Source organism: Gossypium raimondii, chromosome 3 (assembly GCF_025698545.1).
Source record: "Gossypium raimondii isolate GPD5lz chromosome 3, ASM2569854v1, whole genome shotgun sequence".
NCBI lineage: Eukaryota > Viridiplantae > Streptophyta > Magnoliopsida > Malvales > Malvaceae > Gossypium > Gossypium raimondii.
In genome coordinates this window covers 62,250,988-62,271,958 of record NC_068567.1, presented here as the reverse complement: position 1 = coordinate 62,271,958, position 20,971 = coordinate 62,250,988, and the positions used below count along the sequence as shown (strand labels likewise).

Here is a 20,971-nt window from a genome sequence, read left to right as displayed (position 1 = left end):
TAATATATCCAGAACATATTGTGGGGTACTACAATGCCTGCTGTTGCACTTGCAGATGCCACAATTTATAACCACATGGTGTGGCTTTCATTGAGTCCCTTCAATGAGTTGCTTCATTCAAAAGACTTCCTTTGGGATGCCAGTTTGTGTGTGTATATATATATTCATCCAATCCCCGTTTTCATCAGCTCAGCACAACGAAAGCTCTCCGGTTTCCTAAGATCTTTACATTCACTTCCTCCTCTTGTCCAACTAAATATTCTCCCTTGCTTTACAAAAGCAAACAAGATGATCAGTGCTAAGAAACTCATAAAATTAGCAAGGAAATGGCAAAAAATGGCAGCCATTAAGAGAAAAAGAATCACCTTCTCAAGAACTAGTGGTGATGTTGTTGACACAACCAGTTGCAGCACATCATCAGCGGTCAAGAAAGGTCACTTTGTGGTATACAGCGCAGATGAAAAGCGCTTTGTGCTTCCATTGGAATATCTGAAGAACAAAATAGTAATGGAGCTGTTCGACTTGGCAGAAGAGTTTGGTCTATCAAGCAATGGGGCTCTCATCTTGCCTTGTGATGCAACCTTTATGGAATATGTAATTGCTTTGATCAAAAGGAAACCAAGTAAAGCTGTGGAGCAAGCACTGATTCTTTCTATAGCCAGTGATCATTGCATATCTTCGTATCTTTATCAACAAGAAACAAGCCAGCAGTTACCAATATGCAGCTTCTGAAGCAAAACCTTTTTTTTTCTCATATTGTAATTCAACCCATTCCATTGTAGATTAAAGTACATAATGCAAAAGAGTCGGAATTTTTGTTTCACATGTTTAGTTTTCTTGAATCTTGACATAACTTCCTGGCTATAATATTAGCCACACAATTTGATACAACTAAAGACTTATTATCATGTCAAACAGTACCATTGTTGAACAGTTCCACCCCAAAAAGAAAACTATATATAAGATTCAAATTGAAATCCTTCTCTTTTAGTCCTTGATTTGGCCTGCCTTTCCTTTTTCCTAGTAAATTGGTCTTGTTCTCAAACAAGATCCAAATCCTTGAAAAAATCAAACAAATGAAAGCCAAAGTGAAGATAATAAATAATTTATTTGAATGTTTTAAATCTAAGACTACAGTATTACAATGGACATAAGCAATGCTTTCTTCATATCTTTAGTCCCATGCCCTTTGATCAAAAAAATTGCATGTTCCATAAAGGCTGAATCACAAGGGAAAATACCTAAAAGAAAACTTTTGATCGGTGCAATCAAAACTTTTGGTAATTCAGTAATTAAGTTATAACTTTTTTTAGTTCAATGACCAAAACGAAAACCTATTAATAATTCAGTGATTAATAGTGCAATTTACTCTTATATTTTATGATTAAGTCGAATTGGGTTAGATTCAAATTCAGATTTATCAATTGAGCTTTTGGGTTTGGATCAGAATCGACGTGTTTAAAGTAATCTAATACACTGTGGAGCAGATAGAAATAATCTGGGATGAACCCGAGGCCCTTATCGAAATGAAACCCAGTTTTAGAATATCCATTTGTTGCTTCGTCCATACCCACCAAGGTGGATTTGGGTCTTCTGCTTTCTCAGAAAGGACCAAGCAACAGATTCATGCAGTCGTTTTAAGGTTATAGTATTGTGGCGTTTATGTCGTAGTGAAAGTTAAAAGAGCAGTAGCCATGGAAGCAGACAACTAAACATGAAACAAAAAATGGGAGCTTTCTCATTATATATCTAAATGTAGAATGATGTTATCGTTTACAAAATTGGAAAAAGAAAATGCTTTAGAAACTCCATATTGGTAACTGTTGGCGTGTTTCTTGCTGATAGAGATTCAACGATGATGATGATGCGCAACGGGCATTAACTATAGACATAATCAATGCTTTCTCCACTTCTTTACTTGCTTTCCTTTTGATCAATCCAATTGCATATTCCATGAAGGTTGAATCAAAGGGCAACGTGAGGTGTCCATAAATGCTTGAAATTCCAAATTCTTCTTCCGCCAAGTTGAACAACTCCATCACTATTTCGTTCTTCAGATATTCCAAAGGAAGCATAAAGCGCTTCTCATCAGTGCTATACACCACAAAGTGACCCTTCTCCACCATTGATGCTGTGCTCGAGAATGTGATTCTTTTTCTCTTAATGGCTGCATTTTTTTGCCATTTCCTTGCCAACTTGATAAGCTTCTTTGCACTGATCATCTTGTTTGCTTTTGTAAAACAAGGGAGAATATTAAGTAGGACGGGAGGAGGAAGTGAATCTAAAAGATCTTAGGGAACTGAAAAGCGTTTCTTGTGCTGCACTGATGAAAACTGAAGATGGATGAATATATATATAGAACAATGAAAAAAAAGATATCTCGGTAACGAATTATACATACATACATACATACATACATACATACATACATACATACATACATATACCAAAGTTCAAAAGCAGTGCTTTGAATGAATCAACTACATGTAGGGAACAAAACCATGTGGTTAGGAAAGTGGCGAGTTGGGCATGTCTGGAAGGTAATGGAAGTGGTCCAATGGCCCACATGTTATAGATAAATTACGTAAAAAGAAAGAAAAAAAGTGTGGTTCTAATTTACTCAACTCTGGATTGATGGGTTTTTATAATTTCTTAAGCATGAATATTGACCCCCAAAAGAGTCTACTTAGATTGAAACGTCTTTATCTCCAGGCTGTTATGCTTTTAAATATCTCGTATCGATATCTACTTCACATTGATCTGTCTGTTGATGACTTCAAGAGATTGATAACAGCAGTGATGCTGGTCGTCAGGTATACATTTCTGTACTGAAGGCTTTGAATTGTGGGATTAAATATTGTAGCATTTGGATTCAATCCACTTCCCAGACAATAGGCTTCAATTTGTTTTAGCTGTCATTACTTGATAACTATTATGATTGGATAGACATAAAAAATATATCTACCTTCTGAGTGAGATAATATCTTTATGCAACTAAGCTTTTAATCATCTCTGACTTTCACCACTGTTTGGACAAGTTGGTTTATAAACAAAGTTTTAGAATGCAGCTTCTTTGGTGATTGTTGGAACTAAGAAAACAAATGAATGAAGTTTGACAGAAACTTGAGCTTGAAGGCTCGATGTCTTGCTGAGCAAACAAGAAAATCAGATGAGACCTTTGAGCAAATTGCTTGAGTAAAAACCGGAAAAATGAAGAAGAATTCTGAATAATTTCATTAACAATGAATTGAGGCTAAAAGTCATCACAAATACCAGTCAATAAGCTGGTCAAAATAAGCAAAATGTCACCTAAACATTACCTAACCCCACTAATAACATTGTAACTTGATAAACATTGCTTGTACACTTTGAAAAGCTGATTTATCAGCTCAAACTTCACCTAATTACATCAAGTACACTAACAACTTAGTTCTAATCTAACTAAGTTACAAAACATCATTTGAAAGTAACAAAATGAAACAGTAGCTTGAATTTCAGCTGCAACTGCATGGCTCGGGCTGCATGGTCTGCTCCTTGTCTGCATGCAGGCCAACTTCAACAGTGATTAACATGGCAGATAAATATGTGTTCAGGTCCTATATGTTATCTGGTGTGCTCTTCTTCTTTAATTATCTGGTGTGCTCTTCTTCTTTAATATTTTGTATAGTTATACTCAGTCTTAAAACAACTCATTATTTTTAATCCTTTTGTTCCAAATTAACTATATGATCTCAGGAAGGAAAAATGAAATTCCAAACTATCTGTCCAATTCCAAAGATGACTAGATGAGATGAGTCCAAGCCAATTTGGGAGCTGAATCACTTCGGCTTTCATTTGTTTGATTTTTTTTCAAGGGTTTGGGTCTTGCTTGAGAATAAGACTAATTCACGAGGAAAAAGGAAAGGCCTGATCAAGGATAAAAGAGAAGGATTTCAATTTGAATCTTTTATATAGTTTTCTTTTGGGGGTTTGAAAGTGTTTGATTATAGTTTTGTTTGACATGATAAGAGGTTTTGAATGATAGGCCAAAACTGCTTGTTCAAATTCTTTATTTGTATGAAATTGTAACTAATATTAGATTCAAGAAACTAAACATTTGAAACAAAAATTCTGAATCTTTGCATTATATACTGTAATCTACAATGGTGTGGGTGAATTACAAGATGAGAAAACAATGGTTTTGCTTCAGAAGCTGCATATTAGTAACTGTTGGCTTGTTTCTTCTTGATAAAGATGTGAAGATATGCAATGATCACTGGCTATAGAAAGGATCAGTGCTTGCTCCACAGCTTTACTTGGATTCCTTTTGACCAAAGCAATTACATATTCCATAAAGGTTGCATCACAAGGCAAGATGAGAACCCCATTGCCTGATAGACCAAACTCTTCTGCCAAGTTGAACAGCTCCATTACTATTTTGTTCTTCAGATATTCCAATGGAAGCACAAACCGCTTCTCATCTGCACTATATACCACAAAGTGACCTTTCTTGACCTCTGATGATGTGCTGCAACTGGTTGTGTCAACAACATCACCACTAGTTCTTGAGAAGGTGATTCTTTTTCTCTTAATGGCTGCAATTTTTTGCCACTTCCTTGCCAACTTGATGAGTTTCTTTGCACTGATCATCTTGTTTGCTTTTGTAAAATGAGAGAGAATATTAAGTAGGACAAGAGGAGGAAGTGAATGTAAAGATCTTAGGAAACTGAAAAGCTTTTGTTGTGCTGAGCTGATGAAAACGGGGATTGGATGAATATATATACACACAAACAGGCATCCCAAAGGAAGTCCTTTGAATGAAACAACTCAATGTAGGGACTCTATAGAAGCAAAACCATGTGGTTATAATTTGTGGCATTGCAAGTGCAAGAGCAGGCATTGTAGTACCCCACAATATGTTCTGGATATATTACCTAACAACAAGAAATTGTGGTTCTAGTTTACTGAACCCTGGATTGATGGATTGTACAAGTCTGAAACAGGGGTTGACCCCAAATGACTCTACTTAGTGTAAAATGTCTTTATTTCCAGGCTGTTATGCTTTCGGATATCTCATATCATAATCTAATTTCACATTCATTTGTCTGCTAATGGCTCCAACATTTTCTAACAGCATATTGTCATACTTTCTGTATTGATAAAGATTTTGAATTGTGGGTTTGGGTATGGTATCATTTTAGTTCAATGCGCAGACCATATGCTCCAAAGCATATGTGTATGGTATACCCTGCTCAATTAGCATAACTTTACATCTTAATCCTTTCCTGCCTGTAAAACTCCAGCTGCTTTAACCGGATGATAAATATTGCAAGTATTTAGGCTGAAAAGAAAAGAGTATCCACTTTCTGACTGAGATATCTTATTTTCACCACTTCTTGGACAAGGTTACTCATAAACAAAGTAACAACCCATAATTTGTTTCCCTGCCTTTTTCACTTTCTGTCTTCTAAGCTCATCAAAATGTATAAAAATGTATTAGAAAGCAGCTTCTATGGTGAGTAAAATAAAACTATTGTAATATGGCAGATACTTTGAGTTCCTATATATTATTTGGGGCACTCTCCTTTGGTAATACAACCATATAATTTCAAGGATCCGTGGCATGCTGGTTTGAAAATAAAACTAACCATCAGCGGGAAATATAGATACCAATTTTGATTATATATTTGCGGTAAAACTGTTTAGTTTGGAATGAAGTTGTTGATGTAATATTGAAGATAAACAAAAATTCTGATGTTTTGCATTGTATATTTTAATCTAAAAGGGTGTAGATCAATTACAAGATGTGAAAAGAAAAAGAAACTTTGCTTCAGAAGCTCCATATTGGCAACTGCTGGCTCGTTTCATGCTGATAATGATTTGATGACGAGCAACGACTACTGGCTACCGACAGGATCAATGCTTTCTCTATATCTTTACTTGGTTTCCTTTTGATCAAATCGATTACATATTCCAGGAAGGGTGCATCACAAGGCAAGATTAGAAGTCCATTGCCTGGTACACCAAACTCTTCTTCAGCCAAGTTGAATAGTTCCATGACTATTTCATTCTTTAGATATTCCAAAGGAAGCACAAAGCGCTTCTGATCCGCACTGTATACAACAAAATGACCTTTCACAACCGTTGTCGATGTGCTGCAACTGTTTGTGTCAGTATCCAAGGTGGCTCTTGGTAGTGTGATCCTTTTTCTCCGGATTGCAACCATTTTTTGCCATTTTCTTGCTAACTGGACAAGCTTCTTAGCACTGACCATCTTGCTTTACTCTTAAGGTCAGTGGGAGAGATTCTGAGATTGGAAGAAAAAGAGGGAAGATTTAGGTATTGAAACTCTGAATTTCTGAATGCAGTTGTTATGCTGGATATGAGGCAATGGAAATGGGATGTATATATAATCACAAGGTGAGAGACAGTCCCTTTAATCAATTAGTACAATTCTGGTATCTATTGGAAACAAAGACATGTGGTAGGCAGATATGAGGTGTAATCTGCTAGGTGGGCATGTTTGCTTTTATTGGATGATTAGATCAACAAGGTGGAGCACTTAAAGGTACATGCACACATATTTATATATAAATAAGGTCCAGTAGTATTGGCTCATGGTCAGTTGATCACAAATTTCAGCAGGCGCATTTATGATCTTGTTCAGATTATATTTATATCATGACCATCCAGTCACTTCTTTACAGGGACAAGAGAAACAAAGCCATGCAATTGAAAGTTGTGAGATGGAGAGGTACTTTTTGTGAGATGGGGATGTTTACTTTGTTAGACAGCAGCATCTGTTGAACTTATCATGTTCTAATCTAACATCCAACAATCTTTATACACCATAGAAGTTGAGAAAAATTGATAACCAAATAAAAATAAGATGGTTGGCAAAAGTAGGCAGACTGGGTCATCCTTGTTCTGTACATATTTGGTAGTAGAACAATGACTACTGGACCCAACATGTGATTCATTATAGGCAAAGACAGATTTTTGGAAGACAGACTCCTACTTAACTAACTATGATTATTCAGATATAGACTAAGAGGAAAATCAGTAATTTCTATATAGAAATTTGGAAGGTTGTGAGCCCCTTTTCTTTTTTTGTTCTGAAAATGACAGAGTTTGAGTTCGGTAATACTTGTTCAGAGTTAAATATGTACCTAAAATGATGTTCTTGTCGGTATAAGAACAAGTGATAAGACAAGGGCAGACCACATTGTTTGATAGACTATGTTGTTGAGCATGGACTGCAATGCAACAGTCGACCATGATGCTGATCAACTTAGCAGACCAGCATTCGAGCAGGACCAGAAGCGTTTCTTTTGTTTAGTTCATTTTGTAATCTTTTTGTAAATGAAACAAGTTGATATGTAACTTGATTTCATAGTTAGTAGGATTTGAATTTGATAGATGTATAGCTGAATCAATCAGCTTTTGAATTTGTATTATTTTTGTATTGCAAGTTACTAAAACTGATGGGAGCAGTTACATGTGTTAGGTAACTGTCATACTACTTTTGTAACAACATATATTTCAAAGATTTTAATGAAAAAAAAAATCATCATCGGTTACTTGCTGTTTTCTATCTTTTGGTTCTTTGTTTTTATGCTTGCTGTCTTCTAAGCTTATGCTTAATGAAATTTGTTTTGTTTTTTTTTGTTGCTGCTGCCATTTTTATCCAACATATGTCTTTGGTGAGTCCAAAATCTTGGTCAAAACTTTGTAACCAAGAGTGCAGAAAAAGAATAAGATATTCTAAATTTTACTTCCGATGGCCATAAACCAGGATCCACCAACTAATTTTGCTCATTACAAGGTCAGGGAATTGTACTTTTCTCGTCCTTGTTGCTTTGCTGAGATGTGCGAATTTGCAGTATCCATCTTTCAGTTTGTACTCCTCAGTGACGTATCGCTGCTTCGCAATTACTTTGACATATTCTCTCTTGTTGGTTAAATAAAGATTATATATGGAAAATGAGTAATGATGTGCAACAGAAATAGGAGATTTCATAACATTATATACAGAAAACGAGTAAAGATATGGTGAAAATTAGTTCTCAACAATGTCAATTGCAACTTGCAAAATTAGAATGATCTTACAATGAACCATCTTTTGGCAATACAATATGATACTGACTAATTTACACCCAGGAAAAGATGTTTTTGTATATCAGAGTTCTTTACAAGATTCATAGCCAAATCACTCAGAATCCAAAAACAAGTGACTGTGTATCTTCATGTCCTTGATTGAAATAAGTATCTGACGAGAAACAATATGTAGAAATGGAATTGACCACTGCTCTCTCCAAATCCTTGGATAATCCTCGTTTCACAATGGAGATAATGTAGTTCATGAAAACTGAATCACATGGCAATGTTATAGGTCCATCACTTGGCAGTACGAACTCCTCTTCAGACATTTTGAAGAGTTCACGGAAAATGCAGTTGCTAAGAAACGCCAAGGGAATCACGAAGTGCCTCTTATCCGTTGTGGAGATAACAAAGCATCCTTTAACAACCACTGATGATTTTTCATAATGATTTACAGCACCAGAAGCCACCTTTCTATTAGTCCTTGCTGAGGTAATTCTTTTCCTTCCAACGGTTGCTATCTTCTGCCATTTTCCAGCCACTACAATAAGCTTCCTTGTAGTAATCGTGCTTACTTAGTGTATGTGTTGTGGATGGAAATATTAAAGCAAGAAAATGAAAAGAAGGTCAATTCGTATTCGATTTTTCGTAAGAAGTAGTCACTCCTGAAGAACTATAATTCCTTGCGATGCTTTCCTTGTGCTGTGTGTATTTCAATGCCGAAGCTTGTAATCACTTCCTATTGGAATTTGCGTTTGCAACTCTGCATGAGATTCTTTCGATGCTAGTTATGACCAATTAGGGAATTCCAAGAGTGAAATTTTGAAGATAACGAACTTTATAATATCCTATAAAGTATTGTAAAGAGTACGGAATTCATGCCTTGATGCTGTACCTTGATGATGTACCTTGATGCAGTCCAAGCCTGCGGATAAAACCATGTGCTTTGTTGTGGTGGCATATTCAATACTAGCTTGTAATAGTTAGATGAAGATATTGAACAACAAAAGGACATGTGGAACAAGGGGGAAAAAGCATTCGAAGGTTCCTTATCAGAGTTGGTTACATTTTGGAATTAGCACTGTTACTTGCTAAGCATGGTTGATAAAATGCATTACTTTATCCTGTCCCTATCAAAGTTGGTTATATTGTGGAATTATACCCTCATATGAGTCGGACCTAGGGGTAGGTTAATTTTTCTTTAAGAAAAATAAGGAGTCCGAGCAACATAGCTACTACAGCCTTGATGGAAACCCATTCTAGCAGCCATGATGAGAATAGGGAGATACAAATTAAAGAGGAGAGTCATAGAACATTGGCAAGTTAATGGGTTAAAGTATTTAGGAGGTGGCTATATTATAGGGATTGGATCAAATTAGTCCCTTTATTATTAAATGGTTCAAATTTTATTTATAGAATCATAAAAACATTAAATATACTAACATTGTGAAAGAGTAAATGACATTTTTTATACACTACATGTTAATTATATTTTAATTTGGCCTTATTTGATTATTTTTAATAATATAGAGACTAAATGAATTCATTTAATAGTAGGGAGGCTAATTTGATCAAGTCCCTATAATAGAGGAACCTCTCAAGTATATTCAATGAAGTAAATGGCTTTGTCTCTTAGCTTTTTCTGTCTCTACGAGAGTTGGTTATGTTCTACCTATTCATCATTAAGCATAGGTGAAGTTAAACCACTGGCTTATCATGTACTATAGCTTTGAACCCTGGAGAGCATCAAATTTTGCCAACAACATGGGGAAATATAGTGTGGTAACTAGTGAAGATAAACCTTAAAAAATGGCTATTGCATTTTATAAACTGTGGTTTTCATCATTTACAAGATCTTATAGCATAAATAATAAAGCATTTACAATAACAAAGAATAATTTCCTCGGAATCCAGAAACAAGTGACTATGTGCTTGATGGAAGTAACTAGTATTTGATGAACAACGATAGCTTGCAACAGAGTTCAGCACCCTTAGATAAACTCCTTCGTAGTAATGAGACAATGTAATTCATGGCAACTGAATCACAAGGAAATATTATCGGCCCATCGCTTGGCAATCCAAACTCCTCTTCAGACATCTTCAAGAGCTCCATGAAAATGTTGTTTCTTAGATAAGCCAAGGGTATCACAAATCGCTTTTGATCAATTGTGTAAATAACAAAATGCCCATTATCAACAAGTGATGAAGTAATTCTCCTTCTCCCAATGACAGACAATTTCTTCCACTTTCTTTCCATTCTGATAAAAATCTTTGTGCTAACCATACTTGTTTGTTTAGTGGCTAATGGATGGAAATTGTATGAATCAGAAGAGAGTAAGGTTATTTTTTTTGTGCTGAAGTGAAGGAATTGATGGGGTATTTATAAAGCACAACAGAAACAAAGAACTCGTTAAGTTGTAAGCCTTTTTTTTTCTTGTGTCGTGAATCTCTATGCAACAGCATGTGATTACTTCCCTTGAAATAAATGTATAACCAGGCACTTACTGTTTATTAATAAAGAAAACCATAAATAATGGTCAAAGTTTTGGATTCGAAGGAACTGCAGTTAGCCACCCAAAATAGTTTAAAGTATTAAGAAGCATAGGCTTTTGACCAAAAGGGCTAAAATTCATGCTAGGTTCCACGGGAAAGTTGACGGATTAAATTAATCTGATTCACTGTGAAGCATGGAAAGGATATTTTTGCAGGCATGGTTTAGAATCTGGATGAATTCCAGGCCCATATCTATACCCACCAGGGTGGATTGGGTCTTCTGTGTTCGCAGTAAAGGCCCAAACAATCCAAATACTCATTAGTCGTCTTGATAGTGTTGTTCATGTCGTAGTGAAGTTAAAAAGAACAATTGCCATGGAAGTAGACAACTAAAAATGAAACAAAAATTGGGAGCTTTCTCATTGTATAGCTTAATGTACAAAATTGGTATTAGAGTTTACAAAACTGAAAAAAAAATGGCTTCAGAAACTCCATATTGGTAACTGTTGGCTTGTTTCTTGCTGATAGAGGTTCGATGATGATGAGCAACGGCCATTAACTATAGACACGATCAATGCTTTCTCCACTTCTTTACTTGCTTTCCTTTTGATCAATCCAATTGCATATTCCATGAAGGTTGAATCAAAGGGCAATATGAGGTGCCCATTGCTTGGAATTCCAAACTCTTCTTCTGCCAAGTTGAACAACTCCATCACCATTTCGTTCTTCAGATATTCCAAAGGAAGCATAAAGCGCTTCTCATCTGCGCTATACACAACAAAGTGACCCTTCTCCACCATTGACGATGTGCTCGAGAATGTGATCCTTTTTCTCCTAATTGCTGCCAATTTTTGCCATTTCCTTGCCAGTTTAATAAGCTTCCTTGCACTGATCATTTTGTTTGCTTTCTTAAAAAAAGGGAGAATATTTAGTAGGACAAGAGAAGGAAGAGAATATAAAAGATGTTAGAGAACTGAAAAGCTTTTACTGTGCTGCACTTATGACATTTGAAAGTGGGTGAATACATATATATATAGATGCACAAAATTTCCAAAAGCAATGGTTTTAATGAATCAATTAGATGTAAGGGGCAAAACCATGTAGTTGGAAATTATGATCCAACACTTGGAAAGTAGCCAGTTGGGCATGTCTGGAAGGTAATGGAAGTGGTCCAGTGACCCATATGTTCTGGATATATTACATGACAAGGAGATTAGGATTGATGGGTTTTTATGATTTCTAGAACAGGATTCCCCCCCCCCCCAAAAGGACTATACTTAGGCTTAGTTTGGATGGGCGGTGTGTTTAGCTCCGGTGAGGTTAAAAACAGCGGTGGCGGTGAGATTAGTTACTGTAGCGGTGAGATTGGATCTTGTAGTGGTGAGATTAGAAACAATGGTGGAGTGTGTGTTTGGATTCAAACGCAAATATGCAGTGAGGTGAAAATAGAAAATGACTTTTAAGGACATTAGATTAAAATGATATATAATAGAAGTTTTTAAATTATTTAACAATTACAAAATTAATAAATGATTAAAAATTATTACAATTATATTTATTTTAATAATAAATAACTAAAATGAATTAAAACTAGAGACAAATTCAAAAATTTATTTTATTTAATATTTCAAAATTAATCATATATTTAATTATAAGGGCTCAATTCATTATTGAAAGATTATTGAAATTATTGAGCCTTTAGAAAAATAAAACATTATTGAAAGATAAAATAATAAAGCAACTTTAGAATAAGGGTCTTAATGCATGTTATTTCAAATGTTTGTCATCAGTAACTCAATGCAAGACATTGCTAGCACCAAATAACTTTAAAACTAAAACCAACCGTTGGCTAGTAACTGAAATAGCCTATGGCCACCATGTAGAACGTGCAATGTTGGACCCTTGAGTGGTCATCAATGCTAAAGGGAAGAGTTAAGAATCACATCTGTTGGGGTTTTGACAGCAGAGGAAGAAAACAGAAGCAAGTAACCCGGATGATGTAAAGATTAACTTCATTACTTGAATAAGCAATATGCAAGAAAACAGAAGTATTTATGTTACAATGAAATATGGCAGTTAACTAATGTATAACTGCTCCCACTAATACATGACTAAAGCCTAGATAGAATTACAAACAAAATGTAGCTGACATACCGGCTATAACATCAAACATAAATCAACAACTACTCCTACTAACTTTAAGTATAAATTACATTGCAACTAAATCAAGTTACAAATGAACAAAATAAACAAATTGTCGTTGCTTATCCGGTTCACTTGGATCTTTGATCGCATCTTTGGTTTTTGTTGGTTTCTGTTGCATTGCATGCCAAAGTTCAACAACGTCCTGTACTTTGCTTACTAACAAAGTAGTGCATATTGCGGCCAAAGTCAATACAACTATGAACTTACAATGAAAAATATAACACCATTTTTCAGAGTAAATTTATGCCAAATGCTAATTGTTTATTGAAAATATTGAACCCTATGAACACAAAACAGATGGCATTAGCATCAGAAATTAATGCACCAATGGTTCTAGCAAAGCAACAAAAAGAAAGCAATGGATCTTTTATAAACTTAAAAGTGATAGAAAGACCATCCACCTGTAAACTAACAAATTAATGAACGTGAAACCAAAAGTGTCCATAGGATACAACACAACGCATTCTGCTCATATCAGACAATGTCTACATGCAAACTGACTACATAAAGCTTGAGGATAAAAATATTGAGATGGATTGGAAATATAACAACCAATAAAGCGAGGTAGTTGGTATTAAAATTGCGAAAGTTGACAACCTCTGCGTGAGAGAAAGCAGAGCATATCGACGAAGTTGCTTTTGTAGTATTAGACTGCGTGCTTCATTGTTCTCTTTGTACCTTTAAGCAAGTATTTGAACCGTTAACCACAACATGAAATGTCAACATGAATATAACATTTAGATTAATTTGACAATTATTTTGTTCAACAACATGGTCGTAGTTACTCGACAACTTTTGTAATTATATCAAAGAGAAGACCATATTGTTTATTTACATCATAAGGAACATATTTAGGATCTGCTTCACTAGGTGACTTCTATATACCCCAAAAGAAATGTATTTTACATCGAGACTTGGTATCCTATCATAAAAAAAACCTAATAAAAACGTTCACATTTTCGGTAGTTTTGTAGCGGGACAAATCACTTATCAAGATTCCTGTTTACCATTCACCATTCACATTTTCAAAGCATGACTTTCATATATAATTGTAAAGAAAATGTATAATGAACTATTCACTAAGCACCGAGCACAATCAACGACCTTAAATTCTGAGACTAAAACCAACTTAAAAGGAGGACAATCATGGTAAAGATGGAAGTTTAGAAGGATGAATCTCATCCATAGAATGAAGACTAGAGAGCTATATTGATATACTTGAATCGGGATTCGCAGCAAATCCATGCAAGCCTATTAGGTTCAAAAACAAACCATAAAAAATGGATTTTCTAAACAAATAAATGTAATCAAACATTATAGACTTTTAGGCTTCTCATTTGTCTTTGTGCAAGATGTTTCTCTTTCAAAAAAAAAACCCCTTAAAAGAGCAACAAAAGTTGAATTGCACTTACGCTTTGGCGGTCCAATATTTTTGGAAAATTTTAGAGAGAAAGAGACGAGTTGTTCAACTTGTTTCCATAAATTCATCAACGACAATGGCATTTTTCTTTCGAGGTGCTCGCTTTAGATCGAAAGGAACTTCCAATCAAATAAGAGTAAAAAGCTTACAACATGAAAACAGACTGAAATACAACCAAGAGTGGAAGGGCTTAAGATCTAGAGTTGAATTCCACTTGTTCATTCAGTACAAACAATGTTTAAGATGATAAACCATACCCACACTAGATGTTTCATTGTAGTCAACTTTGTCACTCATGAGATAGGTTTGGAATATCAAGAAAATTAATCCATACTCCACCGGAAAACCAGAGAAAACAAAATCCATGAAATTTTGAATGATAATTCATTGTTATTGACTATTGTTCATCTCAACAATTTTGGACAAAGAAAGTACTTTGATATGGAAAACAAATACGAATTTTGCATATTATATATAATCAAATAACATTGAATGGGTTGAAATTTTCAACGAGAATATCTGTTAGAAACTATCAATTAGATATTTAAAAGAAATGTATTAACCAAATCTAGCAAGTATATAAAACAATGTAAAGTAGCAATGATAAACAAGAACATGGGAGAATATCTGCACGGCACACATAGAAAGATTAAAGACCGAACAGTTTTCAAATTCCTATGAAAGAAGCAAAGACGAAGACTTGTGAAATTGGATTCACTTCTTGTCTTTGTTATTAGCGATGAGTCACCAGCAGATATATGGCCAAGACCTGGAGATATCCCACAACCACGCCACGAGTCCTTGCGATCTGACGTTTTTGGAGAAGTAATTCTTGTGTCCTCTCGGCAAAATTCCGGACATGGATCGCTTTATGGTAATCCCCATCTCGATGGACATCTCCCCTGCAAAGAGATCACAATGAGTTACATATCAAGAAACTACCATTATAGAGAAATGCTAGTACAGAAATCATAAGCAACCTCTAACACACAATAATACTCAAAATGAAATATTTTATATCAAATGTATGCCTCCCTAGCTCTAGCTTGCAAGTTTTCCATTCCAAGTTCCAATTTCAAGGACCATAAGCAGCCTCCCCCCCCCCAACTCACACACACACTTGAAAACTTTCAGTTCTATAATCCAGATTGAGTACCAAAAAAATTAAGGGTTCATTGAAAGAAATTACAAACCAAATCAACAAATGAAGCTATTACTACCATTTTTAAGGAACCAGCTTAACTAATCTCAAAGGTTCTATCAAACTCAATTTACAGAAGCTGCAAATAACAAGTATAGCTTAAATTAAATTATCCTATAATTTTCCAATTTGAAAACTGCAAAAACATGTTTTCTGCTAAGAGTAAGCAACAGGCAGTATAGAAAATAAATAAAAGAGTTGGTTGTAAAGTAATCCTTTATGTTGAAAGATCAAAAACAGATAATCCAGAAATGGACAAGAATGAAGGGACGTGCCTGGGCTTGGAAACGCCGATTTTTTTACCGATTTTAGTGAGAACGTCGAGATACTCTACTTGTTCAACGTAAGGCTCTGCCATTGTTTCTTTCGGTGAATCGGACTTTGTCTTCGTTGATGAATTTGGTAAATTGCGTGCTTCTTTATTTATAGCTGAAGACAGATTATGCTGAGAAGAGAAGATGAAGAACGGAAGAAGAAAAAGGAATGAAGAATGAAGGAGAAGAAGCCTTACCTGGATGAAAGAGGAACCGAAAGAGGTCCTTGACCAAACTGATTTGCAACCCAAAGGGAAGGGGAAATGGGAGAAGAAGGGTAACCAAACATCAGAAAAGCTTGAAGAATGCATCTGAAGAATATATGGGTAAAAGAGGAAAAGAAAAAGCAATTGAAGTTGAGAAATTTGTACTGGAACAAAAGGCTCCAGTCTGAAATTAAGGCTCCGGTGAGGTGAAATGCATTTTCAACGCACTGAAGAATGCTTTCCAAACAGCCTGGCGTTTGCTAACGTTTCAGTTGTAATTTTTTTTAACCTAAAAAAGAAAACGTACTGAGATCCAGTTGCATCCAAAGGGGCCCTTAGATTGAAATGTCTTTATCTCCAGGCTGTTATGTTTTTAGATATATCATATAGAAATCTACTTCACATTGTTTTGTCTGTTGATGGCTTGAAAAGATTGCAAACAGCAGTGGTCCTGACCTTCAGGTTTACTTTGCAATAATGAAGGTTTTGAATTGTGGGGTCAAATATGGTGGCATTTAACTTCAATCCGCTGTCCAGACAATAGGGCTTCAATCTACTTCAGCTGCTCTTACTTAATAAAATACTGTAATCGGTTAGACACAAAAATGACCCAAAGGAAGTGCTTTGTATTAAGGAACTTAATGTAGGGACTCAAGGGAAGCAAAACCCATGTGGTTATAAATTGTGGCATCTGCAAGACCAAGCATTGCAGTACCCTACTTGTCCTGGATAATATTACCTTTGTGGTTCTAGTTTAGTGAACCCTGGCTTGATGGGTTATGCAAGTATGAAACTGGAGTTGCCCTCAAATGACTCTACTTAGAGTAAAATGTCTTTATTTCCAGGCTGTTATGCTTTCAAATATCTCATATCATAATCTACTTTTACATTCACATGTCACCAAGAAAAGCATTAGAAGCAGGTTCTATGGTGAGTAAAATGGGAGTTCAATTATCACCGGTTTAGAAAACAAGTAATACTATCATACATGGCAGATCATTTGAGTTCCTGTACATTTTTGGTTTGCACCCCTTCTGTAACACAATGGTATATATAATTACAAGTGTTTGTGTAGTGCTGGTTTGTTTGAAAATAAGACTTACCATCAACAGGAAATATAGAAAGGGCTAATGAAGAACTCGTTAGAGTGTTATCTTTTTATTATATTTACAGAGACCAATTTGAATATATATTTGGGTATAACTGTTTAGTTTGGAATGAAATTGTTGATGTAATGTTGTAGAGAAACAAAAATTCTGATGTTTTCCATTGTATGCTTTAATCTACAAAGGTGTGGATCAATTATAAGATGCGAAAAGAAAAAGAAATTTTTCTTCAGAAGCTCCATATTGGCAACTGTTGGCTCGTTTCATGCTGAGAAAGATTTGATGACGAGCAACGACTACTCGCTACCGACAGGATCAATGCTTTCTCCACATCTTTACTTGGTTTCTTTTTTATCAAAGCTATTACATATTCCATAAAGGTTGCATCACAAGGCAAGATGAGAAGTCCATTGCCTGGTACACCAAACTCTTCTTCTGCCAAGTTGAATAGTTCCATGACTATTTCATTCTTGAGATATTCCAAAGGAAGCACAAAGCGCTTCTGATCCACACTGTATACAACAAAGTGGCCCTTCTCAGCCACTGTGGATGTGCTGCTACAGTTTGTGTCAGTATCCAAGGTGGCTGTAGGTAATGTGATCCTTTTTCTCTTGATTGCAGCCATTCTTTGCCATTTTCTTGCTAACTGGATAAGCTTCTTAGCACTGACCATCTTGTTTACTCTAAGGTTAATAGGAGAGACTCTGGGATGATAGGAAAAAGAGGGAAGATTTAGGTATTGAAACACTGAATTTCTGAATGCTGTTGTTATGCTGAATATGAGGCAATGGAAATGGGATGTATATATAATCACAAGGTGAGAGACAGTCCCTTAAATGAATTAGTACAATGCTGGTATCCATTGGAAACAAAGACATGTGATAGGCAGATATGAGGCGTAATCTGCAAGGTGAGCATGTTTGCTTTTATTGGATGATTAAGCCAACAAGGTGGGGCATATATAAGTGCATAAATACATTGTAATATATCATCCAAGTAGCTTAGCAACAATAAGGTCCAGCATTATTGACTCATGATCAGATCACCACAGATATTTAGGGTCTTGTTTAGATGAGATTTATTTCATGTCTCCCTGTGGAGAAACAATCTCTTTCTTGTAGTTCTCAACATAGATTTTAGGGAGGAAAAACCATGTGACAGTGAAAGAGAGTGCCCAAATTGTTGATCTGTACTGTTAGTTTCACTTTGCTATTAGCACATGGAGTTTGAATGTCAAGAGGGAACAATCCTTCTGCGTCACAATGTGTGGCTGTTTCCTACTTAACTAACTATGATTCTTCAGATGAAAGCTAAGACGAATATCAATACTTACTAAAGGGAAATTTGGAAGGTTATGCTCTTCCTTTTTTAATTCTAAAAATGACAGTTTGAGTTCAGCAGTACTTGTTTAGAGTTAAATAATTACTACAAATATTTCTCATGGGTATAAAACAAGTGATAAGAAAGAGGCATATCACTTTGTTTGATAAACTATATCCTAGGTGAGGCCAAAGTCATGGTCAAAACTATGTAACCAGGTGTGCAGGACAGCAATAAAATAATTCAAAATTTTACTTCCAATGGCATAACATAAACAATAATCAACCAACTAATATTTGCTAATTATAAAGTTGCAGCCTTGTAATTTTCTCGCCCTTGTTGCTTTCTTTCTGGGATATGCCAATCGGCAGCGCCCATGCTTCGGTTCGTACTCCTCGGTGACGTAACACTGCTTTGGGATGGAAAGTAATTGATGGGGTTATTTATAAAGCACAAGAGAAGCAAAAAACTAAGTTGTAAGCATTTTTTATTGTGTCGTTAATCTCTATGCAACAGCATGTGACTTACGTCCATTGAAATATAAATGAGTGGTAACGAAACAAGACTTTGGGGTGGTGGCATTTTGCCTGTCGGCCTAGAATCTGGAAGAATCCTAGGCTCTTATCCAATTGAAACCCAGTTTTAAAATATCATTAGTTGCTTCATCCATATCCACCAAGGTGAATTTGGGTCTTATGTTTTCTCAGAAAAGGATTCGGTGCAGCAGTCACGTAGGAATATGTAGGATTGTGTTGTTCATGTAGTAGTGCAGGTAAAAGAGCAACTGCCATGGAAGCAGACAACTAAATATGAAATAAAAATCGTGAGTTTTCTCATTATATATGTTAATGTACAATGGTGTTAACTGTTATCGTTTACAAAACTGAAAACAAAATTTGGCTTTAGAAACTCCTTATTGGTAGCTGTTCCCTTGTTTCTTGCTGATAGAGATTCAATGATGATGATGAGCAACGGTCATTAACTATAGACATAATCAATGCTTTCTCCACTTCTTTACTTGCTTTCCTTTTGATCAATCCAATAGTATATTCCATGAAGGTTGAATCAAAGGGCAAAATCAGGTGTCCATTGCTTGGAATTCCAAACTCTTCTTCTGCCAAGGTGAACAACTCCATCACCATTTCGTTCTTCAGATATTCCAATGGAAGCATAAAGCGCTTCTCATCAGCGCTATATACCACAAAGTGACCCTTCTCCACCATTGATGCTGTGGTAGAGAATGTGATTCTTTTTCTCTTAATTGCTGCCATTTTCTGCCATTTCCTTGCCAGTTTAATAAGCTTCCTTGCACTGATCATCTTGTTTGTTTTCCTAAAACAAGGGAGAATGTTTGGTAGGACAAAAGAAGGAAGAGAATCTAAAGTATCTTAGGAAACTGAATAGCTTTTTTTGTGCTGCAATGATGAAAATGGGGATTAGATGAGTATATATACAAACACAAACGTCCCAAGGGAAGTCCTTCCAATGAAGAAACTTAAGGAAGCAAAACCATGTGGTTATAAATCGTGATTGATTATTTAAGAGCTTTCCAGTTGGGCATGTATGCAAAGTGGAGTGCCTGTAGTACCCCACATGTTCTAAATATATAACCTAATAAGAAAAAAATGTGGTTCTAATTTACTGAACCCTGGATTGATGGGTTATATACAATTCTTAAACAGGAGTTTGAGATGTCTTTATTTCCAGTCTGTTATGCTTTCAGATATCTATTATCATAATCAGTTAATGGCTCCAAGTGATTACTAACAGCAGATTGTCATACTTTCTGTACTGACGAAGATGTTGAATAGTACAATGCAGGTATCCACTGGAAACAAAGGCATGTGATAGGCAGATATGTGGTGTAATCAGCAAGGTGGGCATGTTTGCTTTTATTGGATGGTTAACCCAACAAGGTGGAGCATATATATAAGTGCATAAATACATTGTAATATATCATCCAAGTAGCTTAGCAACAATAAGGTCCAGTATTATTGACTCATGATCAGTTCACCACAGATTTCAACAGATATTTAGGATCTTGTTTAGATGAGATTTATTTCATGTCTTCATGTGGAGAAACAATCTCTTCCATGTAGTTCTCAATACAGATTTTAGGTAGCCAAAGCCATGTGACAATACGAGAGAGTACCCTAATTGTTAATCAGTACTGTTAGTTTCTCTTGGACTTTGGATGTAATTGTGGTTTTAGTCCCTCTATTCTACTGAAATTTAGAATTTAATCTTTTTACTTTAATTTGGCATAATTTGGTATTTCTACTTCTATGATATTATTAGTAGGTTCAAATTGATAACATGCAAATTGTTGTTAAAGTGATGACGTGAATTGTTGTTATTGTTATTATATCATATAGTCAAGGTTATGTGGAAATCTAATATCATGTTTAACCAATAATAATTTTACAAATCAGTGCCATCACTTTAATGATAGCAACTAACCGTATTATCAATTAACTGGACCTAATAATAATATTATAAAAATAAAGAGAACAAACTCTACCAAATTAAAATAGAGGATTAAATTTAAAATCCAACATAGTAGATGGACTAAAACCATAATTAAACCTTTATAATATAATATGCTTTGTTATTTATGATATTGAGGA

At 35.3% G+C, this 20,971-nt stretch overlaps 8 protein-coding genes across 8 annotated transcripts; 1 reads left to right on the top strand and 7 right to left on the bottom strand.

Annotated features, from left to right (window-relative positions):
• Positions 1-52: 52 nt before the first annotated feature.
• On the top strand, positions 53-823 carry LOC105784798 (auxin-responsive protein SAUR62). Its single transcript, XM_012610723.2, has one exon. The coding sequence runs from the start codon at positions 76-78 to the stop codon at positions 730-732; it is 657 nt and encodes a 218-aa protein (XP_012466177.2). The 5' UTR covers positions 53-75; the 3' UTR covers positions 733-823.
• An 892-nt stretch (positions 824-1,715) lies between these two features.
• Positions 1,716-2,357, bottom strand: LOC105784796 (auxin-responsive protein SAUR67). Its single transcript, XM_012610721.2, has one exon. The coding sequence runs from the start codon at positions 2,220-2,222 to the stop codon at positions 1,800-1,802; it is 423 nt and encodes a 140-aa protein (XP_012466175.2). The 5' UTR covers positions 2,223-2,357; the 3' UTR covers positions 1,716-1,799.
• A 1,738-nt stretch (positions 2,358-4,095) lies between these two features.
• On the bottom strand, positions 4,096-4,918 carry LOC128039884 (auxin-responsive protein SAUR67-like). Its single transcript, XM_052628762.1, has one exon. The coding sequence runs from the start codon at positions 4,627-4,629 to the stop codon at positions 4,186-4,188; it is 444 nt and encodes a 147-aa protein (XP_052484722.1). The 5' UTR covers positions 4,630-4,918; the 3' UTR covers positions 4,096-4,185.
• Positions 4,919-5,718: 800 nt separating this feature from the next.
• LOC105784799 (auxin-responsive protein SAUR63) lies at positions 5,719-6,581 on the bottom strand. The gene has a single exon (XM_012610725.2). It carries the CDS (start codon positions 6,251-6,253, stop codon positions 5,810-5,812), a length of 444 nt encoding a protein of 147 aa, XP_012466179.1. The 5' UTR covers positions 6,254-6,581; the 3' UTR covers positions 5,719-5,809.
• A 1,611-nt stretch (positions 6,582-8,192) lies between these two features.
• On the bottom strand, positions 8,193-10,336 carry LOC105784797 (auxin-responsive protein SAUR61-like). Its single transcript, XM_052628974.1, has 2 exons — positions 10,069-10,336; positions 8,193-8,653 (listed from the first exon to the last, which is right to left on the bottom strand). The coding sequence occupies exons 1-2, from the start codon at positions 10,334-10,336 to the stop codon at positions 8,193-8,195; spliced, it is 729 nt and encodes a 242-aa protein (XP_052484934.1).
• A 632-nt stretch (positions 10,337-10,968) lies between these two features.
• LOC105784793 (auxin-responsive protein SAUR67-like) lies at positions 10,969-11,594 on the bottom strand. Its single transcript, XM_012610719.2, has one exon. It carries the CDS (start codon positions 11,466-11,468, stop codon positions 11,055-11,057), a length of 414 nt encoding a protein of 137 aa, XP_012466173.1. The 5' UTR covers positions 11,469-11,594; the 3' UTR covers positions 10,969-11,054.
• Positions 11,595-17,162: 5,568 nt separating this feature from the next.
• Positions 17,163-17,896, bottom strand: LOC105795428 (auxin-responsive protein SAUR62). The gene has a single exon (XM_012625045.2). The coding sequence runs from the start codon at positions 17,695-17,697 to the stop codon at positions 17,254-17,256; it is 444 nt and encodes a 147-aa protein (XP_012480499.2). The 5' UTR covers positions 17,698-17,896; the 3' UTR covers positions 17,163-17,253.
• Positions 17,897-19,154: 1,258 nt separating this feature from the next.
• LOC128039883 (auxin-responsive protein SAUR67-like) lies at positions 19,155-19,821 on the bottom strand. The gene has a single exon (XM_052628761.1). It carries the CDS (start codon positions 19,661-19,663, stop codon positions 19,247-19,249), a length of 417 nt encoding a protein of 138 aa, XP_052484721.1. The 5' UTR covers positions 19,664-19,821; the 3' UTR covers positions 19,155-19,246.
• Between the last annotated feature and the right edge of the window lie 1,150 nt (positions 19,822-20,971).

Bases quoted from the DNA above. Each gene is read 5' to 3' on its own strand.
- LOC105795428 (XM_012625045.2), bottom strand. From the start codon at position 17,697: ATGGTCAGTGCTAAGAAGCTTATCCAGTTAGCAAGAAAATGGCAAAGA.
- LOC105784796 (XM_012610721.2), bottom strand. From the start codon at position 2,222: ATGATCAGTGCAAAGAAGCTTATCAAGTTGGCAAGGAAATGGCAAAAA.
- LOC105784798 (XM_012610723.2), top strand. From the start codon at position 76: ATGGTGTGGCTTTCATTGAGTCCCTTCAATGAGTTGCTTCATTCAAAA.
- LOC105784797 (XM_052628974.1), bottom strand. From the start codon at position 10,336: ATGGAAAGAAAGTGGAAGAAATTGTCTGTCATTGGGAGAAGGAGAATT. The intron at 8,654-10,068 runs GTGCTGAACTCT...ACATACACTAAG, and splicing joins ACGAAGGAGTTTATCTAAGG to TAAGCACGATTACTACAAGG.
- LOC128039883 (XM_052628761.1), bottom strand. From the start codon at position 19,663: ATGATCAGTGCAAGGAAGCTTATTAAACTGGCAAGGAAATGGCAGAAA.
- LOC105784793 (XM_012610719.2), bottom strand. From the start codon at position 11,468: ATGATCAGTGCAAGGAAGCTTATTAAACTGGCAAGGAAATGGCAAAAA.
- LOC128039884 (XM_052628762.1), bottom strand. From the start codon at position 4,629: ATGATCAGTGCAAAGAAACTCATCAAGTTGGCAAGGAAGTGGCAAAAA.
- LOC105784799 (XM_012610725.2), bottom strand. From the start codon at position 6,253: ATGGTCAGTGCTAAGAAGCTTGTCCAGTTAGCAAGAAAATGGCAAAAA.